The 10,341-nt window shown below is 38.1% G+C and overlaps 1 protein-coding gene across 1 annotated transcript in view; it reads right to left on the bottom strand.

Annotated features, from left to right (window-relative positions):
* LOC102854756 (V-type proton ATPase subunit C 1-like) overlaps positions 1-9,741 on the bottom strand; it is a 35,722-nt gene extending 25,981 nt beyond the window's left edge. Inside the window, exons 1-5 of the mRNA XM_006897172.1 lie at positions 9,610-9,741; positions 8,551-8,618; positions 5,645-5,730; positions 2,426-2,520; positions 1,499-1,545 (exon numbers count right to left, since the gene is read on the bottom strand). Of these exons, the coding sequence (XP_006897234.1) occupies positions 1,499-1,545; positions 2,426-2,520; positions 5,645-5,730; positions 8,551-8,618; positions 9,610-9,741 (428 nt within the window). The remainder of the gene's footprint in view (positions 1-1,498; positions 1,546-2,425; positions 2,521-5,644; positions 5,731-8,550; positions 8,619-9,609) is intronic.
* Positions 9,742-10,341: the final 600 nt, after the last annotated feature.

A 10,341-nucleotide genomic window follows, 5' to 3' on the forward strand; every position in this document is an offset into this window, starting at 1 on the left:
TAAAAAAAAAGCTTTCTACCGAAAGCGATGCTACCAAGCCAAAGGTGGGTGACTCTAATCTGCGGCCCTGAGGCCTATTTTTCATTGTTTTTATTCAGTCTTCTAGGTCGTATATCCCTGGTATGTCCACTTGCTGTACCGAGGTAACTTGTGGTTGCTGTGAAGCTGAACACTGTGATACTGATGTGTCAAATGCGGTAACAGTTACCCCACGGTGGACAGAGTTTGGTGGTGCTTCCCGGTTGAAACAAGCTGAGAAGCAGTAGCAGCATCCACTTCTGTAAATAATTTGCCTACGGAAACCATATGAACCTGGAGAAAGGATGAAAACCATGCATGCAAGTGTCGAGGACTTTAGTTCATAGGGTCACTATGAGTCGCCTACGACTCGACGGCACATAACAACAACTCAAAGCATAGCTTGCTAATCAACAGTCCTATTTTAATCACACATACTAAAATATCTGCCTCTGCGAACATGCTGGAGGGTCAGCTATGAGACGGTTCTGATTCTATGGCACACAACATCATGTGTGGAGTTCTGGTGGCTCAGTCCACGGGGAGTTGCACTGTTTACCTACAGGCAGTGCCTCTCTGATGATTCAAATCCACCCAAGTACTCCATGGAAGAAAGATGGGCAACTTCCTCCTGACAGATTTACAGCCCTCAAATACATGCTGAAGTGTCAGCTACAAGTCTTTTCTGACTTGATACCAATGACTGAGAGAGTGATCATATATGTAAAGCATCAAACTGGCTCTCACAAAACACTAGTGAAAACAGTGACACTGATTTCAACCCACCTAGCTTTGCAGAAGAAAGGTCGGTAATCTGCCAAGCAAAGCCTGCAGAGAAGTCCTGCTGTTACCCAGAAGACTTGCCATGAGTCACAACCAGTTCAAAAACAATGACTTTGGGGGGTGGGGAATTCTGGGTCTGCTTCTTAGTCATTTTAAGTGAGAATTTTTTTTCCAAAGTTCACAGACTCTCAAATGGGGAGGAGGGGGAATCCTTGATTTATCAAGTTAATGGATGAGCTTCAGGGGGAGCTCTGGTGGCCTAGTGGCAAGGAACTGCACCTACAATCCCAGAGGCGCACGGTTTGAATCCACCAGATGCTCTGCCGGGGAAGGAGGGACAATCTCCTCCTGTACCAGTCAGATCTGATTTGACGGTATACTCACACAAAAATAATAAATTTTAAAAAAAATGGATGAGCTTCAGAATTCATGTAAACTGAAACTGTGAATAACATCAAGTGATGAAAGAATATGTGCCTTTTTCTGGGTAGAAGATGAAATCTACGAGGTCACAAGAGGTCAGAGAGCCCATGAGTTTTAATATTTTTAACTGGCTGTTGTTGCTAGTTGTTGGGAGTCCTATTCACGCCAACTCTGAGTGATTTCATATGTAACAGAATGGAAGAATGCCTGGTCCATGCCATCTTCATGAGCTCCAGGAGGTTTCGGTCTCAGAGACAACACATGGCCACCACACCCGGGACCCAAGGCAGGCTGTGTGCCCAGGCACTGGGGGGCAGCGCTCTGCAGGGGAGATGCGGCGGTCGGCTTCCACAGAGATTCAGTCTTGGAAACATTTTCAGGCAGTTCTACTCACCTTCAAGGATCACTGTGAGTTGGAAGAGACTTGGCAGCAATGAGCTTTTTAAAGGATTTTTTTATGACCATACACCCAAATGAGTCATAAACCTTTATAGATTTCAATTTCCTAGTCTATGTGAGCTCAGTCGCCATTAAAACCTGTATTTTAAGTAGTAATTAAAGAATTTCAAAGTTACTTTTCTTGTTTAAAAACTGTTGACATAGTATTTAAAAGTTAATGAGGCAAGCAGGAAAAAATCTGGCACAGGGGGTGTTCTGGGGCCGGGAGGGAAGGAAGAAAATGTGCCACAAAAGAAAAGAAATACATTTTAAAAAGAAATCAAATTACTACTTCATTGGACAAAAGTGCCGTAACAAAGCTTCTTTAAAAAGAATAAAAAGAAAGCATATTATTTTAAAAAAAAGCAAACAAGTTAAAGAGGCTAATACATATACTACATTACTTAATCTACCCTTGAAAATGTTAAAACACATGTATCTTTAAGAGATTATTTTTCAGAGCAGCTTTAAGCTTACAGGAAAAAAATGTGTCAAAAGTAAAGTTTCCATATACATTCCTTTAATATCTTGCATTTCATGGTTTATATCTTATAACATCTGATTTTACAGCAAATAATTTGTTTCATGCAAATAATGTGCCTTACAGGAGAAAAATGGGCAATGTCCTCCTGCATCATGTACAACCTTCAAAAACCTGCTGGAGGGTCAGCTGTGAGGTAGTTCCAAGTCAAAAGCAATGAAGGGAGGTTTTCTGGTGAAAAACCTAAAAATATTTCGTAGCTAAATACTAATTTGCTCTTACCTTGGCAATTATTTCCGATATGTTTTTTAGGGACTGCTTGATTGGGTATTTGGCCATGTCCCACTGGAATCGTGTTATGTATGTAACCAAGTCAACTGAAAGAAGGGAATAAATTCATTACTGAAGATGAAGCAATGGAGTTTTGATCGTGTATTATGCCATAATACATTTTAATGCTGAAAATGGCTTCCTGTAAAAATGGAAAAGATCTCATTTCTAAAGAGTGATAGTTACTAAAATATGGAAATGTTGTAAGCTACATGGAAGTTATAATCAAAACTTGAATCTTATACTCTCTAAGCTAGTCAGATCTTTTCTCCTGACTCAAAATTTAACATGCATACAAGACACTTGTTCCATTTATTTTCATGATTAATACATGTGATGTGGTATGAGTCATACATGGAGAAAGAGATAGGGAAGTTCAAAATGTCCTCTCAAAAAGCAGAATCTGCAAACAACAAATTCTGGTGAAGTTGTGGAGAGACTAGAGCTGTTATTCACTGCTGGCGGAAATGTAAAATGGTACAGAGAGTATGGAAAGTGGCACCTTCTCAAAAAGTTGGAAATGGAAATACCATTTGACCCAGCAATTCCACTGCTGGGAATATACCCTAAAGAAATCAGAGCCACAACTCAAGAGATGTATGCACACCCATGATTACTGCTGCATTATTCACAACAGCAAAAAGAATGGAAGCAACCCAAGTGTCCATCAATAAACAAATGGATAAAAAAACTATAGTACATTCACACAATGAAATATTACACAACGTTGAAAAACACAAAACTCCTAAAACATTACACATAGGGGACATTATGCTGAGTGAAAGATCTCAGTCACAAAAGGATAAACACTGGATAACACTGCTGTTATAAAATAGGACAGACATGGGGTGTGGGGTGTTGGGGACAGAATGGGAAGAAAGAAGATAGATAATGAACGCTGCGTTAGAGCTGATGAGGGGAAGAACTGCCCAAAAGGATCATATGATTAGGCATTATACGTATGGCTACAATCTTGAACAAGGCATGCACTGCAGGGTATATTGGGGTGGGGAAAGAAAATGTTCAACAATGGAAAAAAAAGAATTCAAAAAAGGCAGAATTTGACAAAAGCATGTTCTTTCTTTGCCATCTTTACTCAAACAAAAAATGAACCCACCAGTTGAAAGAATGTGATGACTGCTTCTAGACGTCTACACTGGGTGTAGTTCATACTAGATATAATCCCTGGGTGGTGCAAATGGTTATGCACTCAGCTAGGAGCTAAAAGGTTGGCACTCTGAACCCAGACTCAAGCACCTTCGGAAACAGTCCTGGCAATCTGCTTCCCAAAGGTCACAGTCATCACCAAAGATGTCCAGTAAACAAACGAATAAACGTTCAAGATCACAGCTGTTACAGCTGTGAATCAAAACAAAACTAAGATAGCATCTCACCCCAGCAACAACCTAGGGTATTTAATTTCATTTTAATTAAAATTAAAGAGTTTAACTGTTAAGTATCGTGAAGTTGTAGACGACCCATAGCGACCCTATGACAGTAAAAACAAAATGCTAGCAAAGGTGTGGAGAGGCTGGTGAGAATGTAAAATGATACAACTACAAGCAGACTAGTTTCCACAAAAGGTTGAAAATGAAATGAAGATACCATTTACTTATCAATCCCACTATTAGGTTGTGGTATCAGAAAACTTGAAAATTGGTTTTTCTATCCATTTTGTTAGCCCCCGTTGGATCCGGGCATGGTCTCCAGCTACCTTAACCATAGGCCTTAAGCTACCTTAACATGGTCTTGCAAATCATCTGTGGGACAAATATAAGACAGTACTTTGCACATTGTGAAACGGGGTGATGAAGAAAGGTGGAGAGACTGTAGCAGTACTGTGAAGAGAATGTGGCAAGATGTAACCAGGGGAACCCTGGAGATGGAGCCAAAGTTATAGGTTTTCCTTGCAGGATGATTGAAGGAAAAGATGACTTGTAATTGCTCTGAGATAAAGTTTGCTGGATGGCTGAGGAAACCAGAGATGTATCTGTGCTGCTGAACTGAACCTGACTGTCACTAACAGAAGAATTTTGTCTTATTAATCAGGTTTGGGACTGCTGGACTCAACCTGGACTTGAACTGTGTGATATTCTTTGCCACCTTCACTCTTCCAATCTATTTCCCTAATAAACCTCATAACTATGAATAAAGTCTGTGAGTCAAACTGCAACAAACATTGGACCCAATGAGTAACAGAAATAGGTACAGAAGCCTGTGGATGGAAAAGTCTAAGCATGTAGCTATTTGTCTGGTACTATGGATATTACTGATGGGGACAGCTCTCCTTTATGAAGCATGCAAAAGCCAGACTCGTCTACCCCCAAGTTGTAACAGCTTCTTTTACACAGGTAAAAAAAAGAATACTTAAAAAAAAGAGCATTGATACCAACTGATACATGTACACCATATCTATTGTAGCATTATTTACAACAGCAAAGAGCAAATTAAGTTTCCATCAATAGTTCTGATTTACAACATACAGAGGACTAAGACAATCATACTTAGAACTGTCGGGTTTTGTTTTGTACATGGGATCATTAGTAATATGTACTATAAAAAATGTCACAGGGTTTGCTGGTGTTATGTCTCTAAGTTTATAGGTAATGTTTTCAACGCCCAAAGCCAAATACATAAAGATCAGATTTATAAAAACAATATAAAGCAATACTGTAAACTGTTTAAAAAAAATAAGGTACTCAAGTTATGTCAGAACCAACTTAGGTGTCAGAATGAAATTTTATCATAAATTAGGAACTACTTGTAAAACTTTATTAATTTAATCTATATCTACTAGTCACTGAATATTATTAAATTTTTAGAGCTAGAGAAGATAACAAGTATTCAACTTGAACAATGCAGAGACACATAAACTGGAAACTTCTTTGTGAGTTAACAGATCCAAATAAATAAATCTCTGTAGCACTGCTTCTCAGGGAAAACTCGACAACCATGCTAATAACAATACTATATATAACATGTGAGACTTAGACATGAGAATAGGATTCATGGATGTAACTGCCAGTATTGCCAAGTTCAGCAAAGGCTTCCCACACTGCATTTAAGTATTTATCCAAAGATCTTCTTTTAATTTTTTTTACATTCTTTTTTCTTTCTGTAACTATGTCATTCAGTTTAAGACAAGGATTATCAAATATAACATTAGCTTACCTCCATTGGCCAACAGATTCTCCTGAACTTTGTCTTTACTATCTTCTAATACATCTGCCATGTACTGGGCCACTTTCTTAACCACCCTTGAAAGGAAAATCCCAACAACTATTTTCAGAAAAAAAGACCTAAATTCTGTGCTATTCAGTAAACATATTAAGACATCAATTTGACTATGTGTGCTTCCATTATACTCATCTATTATATATACAGAGAACTACCGTCTACAAAACATTTTAAATGTAAAATAGAGCAATATGTTGTTGTATACACATATTAACTAAGAAGTTGTTATACTTTAAGGAGACTACATTGTGTATATGTATTACTTTGGAAAGTAAGTAGTGGGAGGCTAGTGAGCAAAAGAGTCTACCGGCAGCCATAGGCTACGTGAGGAGAAATTAGACAATGCATCTTTCTGTAAGAACCAAGAACAAAGGAGGAGTCAGGGAACTAAGATTTATCAATTATCTGTTCGTGTGTATACATGTCAGACACTGTGCTGCCTCTCAGGGCAGAAGAGACTGACAGCCAACAGAACACAATAGTAAAGTCTAAGAATGAGGCCCAGCATAAACTATTATCTACTTTGCAGAAAAGTGAACTGCATGGTATGTGAACTTATCTCAGTTATTACTGGTTTTCGTTTTTCTAAGCATGTTTTTTTAAAAAATTTTTATTTTATTCTGGTTTGCTTACAAAGTTCATATACATTATTTTTCACACCAGATTTTCCCCATTTCCTTTACCCACCCCTCCCTCTACCCATCAAACTGTGCAACCCTATATTCACTCCCCTGCCTATCTGCACCTCTCTGCTTCTACCCTCCCCCACTGTGGATCCTCATACATGTTTTACTAGTTATCTATTTCTAAAATAATGGTCTTATACAGAATTTGTCCTTTTGGGACTGAGTTAGTTCACTTAGTATAAAGCACTTCAGACCCTTCCAAGTTAGGTAGTGATTTTCAAAATCACTCCTGCGTGCTGCATAGTATTCCATCATGTGAATGTACCATAATTTCTTAATCCATTTGTTTGTGGTTGGACATCTGGGCTGTTTCCATGTTCTTCAGACGGTGAATAATGCTGTTATGTAGAGTGGTGTACAAGTCTCTGTTTTTGCCTCAGTTCTCATTTCGTCGGGGTATATTCCAAGCAATGGAATAGCTGGGTCATATCGAATTTCTATGTTCAGCTTTTTGAGGAAACATCAAACGGCCTTCCAGAGTGGCTGTACTATTTCACAATCCCACCAACAGTGTATAAGAGTTTCTACCTCTTCACATTTTCTCCAACATTTCTTACTTGGTGTCCCACTGCTACGGGGGTACGATGGTATCTCATAGTGGATTTTGTTTGCATCTCCCATTGCTAGAGATTTTCAGCATTTCTTCACTTGCCTTTTGGCCATCTAATTATCTTCCTCTGTGAAAAGTCTTTCCATGTCTTTTGCCCATTTTGTAACTGCATTATCAGTCTTTTTTTCTTGTAGAGGCCCTATAAAATTTCATGAACTTTCCATATAAAAAACTTTGGAAATTGGAAAATGTTTTTGATGCACACAAATCTTTACAAAGTCCCTTTCATCTATTTTATCCTCTCCAGATTGTGCATCTTTGGCTGTATTTGGCAATCTCTTTATACCATAGATTAGGCCACCTAAGCTTGATCCCAGTTTGTCTCTGATGAACTTTATGGTTTAGGGCTTTATTCCTAGTTTTTCTGATCCACCTTGAGTTGATTTTTTTTGTGTATGATGAGAGGTGTGCATCCTGCTTCAGCTTTCTGCAGGTAGCAGTCCAGTTTTGCCAGCATCATTTGCTGAAGAGATTGTTGTTTCCCCATGATAGGTTTTGTTTTCTTGTTAAGTATCAGGTGACCATAGACAGATGGATTAACTTCTGGGTTCTCAATTCTATTCCACTGGACTATGTGCTATGCTGTTTTGGTTATTACAGCTGTGTAGTCTTTTTGAGATCAAGGAGCTTTCTCCCACTTCAATCTTGTTTTACAGAAGTATTCTGCTTATCTGAGGTCTCTTTCTTCTCCAAATACACTTGCCAATTGCCTTTTCTATCTCTTTGAAAAATGAATTTGGTGTCTATATTGGTACTGTGTTAAAAATGTAGACCGCTTCTGGTAAGACTGTCGAGTCTTCCTATCCATGAACAAAGAATATTTTTCAATTTTTTTTTTAAATATAGAGCGCTTCACGAATTTGCGTTGTCATCCTTGTGCAGGGGCCATGCTAATCTTCTCTGTATTGTTCCAATTTTAGTATATGTGCTGCCGAAGCAAGCACATTTTTCAATTATTTTCAGGTCTTTTATTGGGTCTCACAGAAATGTTCTTTCATTTTCTTTGTAAAGGTCTTTTGTGTCTCTAGTTACATTTATTTCTAAGTATCTCAATTTGTGGTTGGCTATTGTAAATGGTATTGCTTTTTTACTTTCCTTATCTGTGTTTTATTTGTTAATGTAGAAGAATCCCATTGACTTTTGTATACTGACCTTGTATCCTGCCACTCTACTAAATTGGTCACTGGCTATAACAGGTTTTCTGGTTGAGTCTCTGGGGTTTTCTATGTACATTATCTTATCACTTGTATATAGCGACAATTTAATCATCTCTTTGCCAATATGAATGCCTTTTATTTCCATCTCTTGTCATACTTCCCTAGCAAGTACTTCCAATACATCAGTCATTATTTCTAAAAGAATCATTTTCATACCTAAAATAGGTAGACCTTCATAAAGTTAGTTTATCACCCTCCCCCAGAACATTAACCATTTTCTAAAACCATTCTAATTAAGCATTCACATGTTAATAAACTCAATGTCCAGGTAGACTGACAACAGTAGCTCATTTTGTAGGGCTCTGTGCAAAAGAGGAGGTACATTACCCTTCTACAAATGCATCCAGTTTAGCCAGTTCATCTGACAAACCAACCAAGACATCTAGTGTGCCAACCTAAAAGAAAAAGATTGGACTTTCTCAGTTAATATCTTAAGGAACCTACAAATCTTTACATTCTATTTTAATGTCATAGTATCCAGCATTTTAAAGAAAACCAGAAGTCGGTCAGACCTTTTAAAGTTATTTGTTTGTATAACAGTCCTCTAACTCATCCTTTAAGACATAAGAGTCCTCACAGGCAGGCCTGTACCTCTGCTTGCTGCCCAGTGATGGGAAGTTACTGGCAGTTAAGCTGGACAACAGGGCTCTGCGGTAGAGTCTGAAGTTGGGGTACACCACAGGATCAGTAGTTGAATTTGTAGACAAAATTCTTTGTGTAAATGTGCAGGCTTTGGAAGAAATGTCTGGTTTACTGCGCTGTCTCAAAGAAATGCCAAAATTCCTAAAGTATTAAGAACCAATAATGAGCCATTTCTTAAACCATCATTAATAACACTTCGTGAACCAGCAAACAACCTTTTACAGTCTTTACAAAAAGTCAAGTAAATACTAGCATTCTGCTTCACTCATGCTGCTAAGGTCCTGGTTTGTAATAATGTTAAGCATATTAATTAGATTAAATTACTAGGTTAGATTTGCCAAGTTATGATTAAGTAGGTGCTAATGTAAAACATTCACAGTATAAGTATTACACAAATACCACATAAAAATTTATTGACTGCGGTATTTTAAAACTATGCATTACTATGATTTCTCACTTTTACAAAAATTTTTTGAATGCCCTATCAAATATTTTCATAAGAATCCTCCTAACAATTTAGATTATGATTCAGAAAAATCACAAAGTGTAAGGAGCAGAAGTGTCATTTCCTTTTGAGAGTTTACTTCTAAAATCTCAACTCATTCATGAGACAGTTCTTAAATTATGCCAGTGGTTAAAATGAGAGCTTGGCTGTGTCAGGTGGATTTGTGTTGCCTAGTTTTTACCAAGAGCTGAGCAGAGGGAACTGTCCTCCCGATGACCACACTTTCACAACTATTCTACCTTTAAGTCAGGAATGTTGAACTTTGACGAAATGGCTAGATTATTGTTCTTCGTGGTGGCTGCGTGCAGTTTCTCCCAGGTCTGCTGACACGTCTTTTCCCCAGGAGCAGATATAAGCCAGAACTCTGTCATGGTTGCTACCAGGTGCTTCTTCTAGAATCAAGAGAGACTAAAACAGAAAATAAAACAAAACAAAATCTACATTTAGTACAGTTTGTTTCTAAAGCCGTTCACATACTCAGAACAAGTGGTAACATATTACCTCCTCAAAACCAATCCAATTCTGGAGTAGCGGGAAAAGTCAATTTTACCTTCCCCGAAGTATATCCAACTAAACGTTAAAACCAAAAAACCTAACTCTTTGCCTTTGAGTCCATTCCAACTCAAGTGAACCGACAGAATGGAGTAGAACTAACCCACTGGGTTTCCAAGGCTGTAAAGCTTCAGAGTGGCCGGCCAGCAGACTTACACTGCCAACTTTCAGTCCGCAATCTAATGCTTCACCCACTGTGCTGCCAGGGCTCCTAAATGTTAAATGATGACAGTATTTATGGCATTACAAAAAAAGATGATATTGAACAAAACACATGAAGTACATAACATGATATACTCAATAAGAAAACAAGTCAGGCCATCTGATATCCAGGTCACCAATAATTTCACTTCACAAAAGTGGAGTCATAAATGTGTAAATTTAGGGTAGGTCTGGAGGCCTAGTGGCAAGAGGCTGCA

The sequence above is a fragment of the Elephantulus edwardii genome, unplaced genomic scaffold, assembly GCF_000299155.1.
Source record: "Elephantulus edwardii isolate Elephantulus edwardi_28Jun2011 unplaced genomic scaffold, EleEdw1.0 scaffold00202, whole genome shotgun sequence".
NCBI classification, from domain to species: Eukaryota; Metazoa; Chordata; class Mammalia; order Macroscelidea; family Macroscelididae; genus Elephantulus; species Elephantulus edwardii.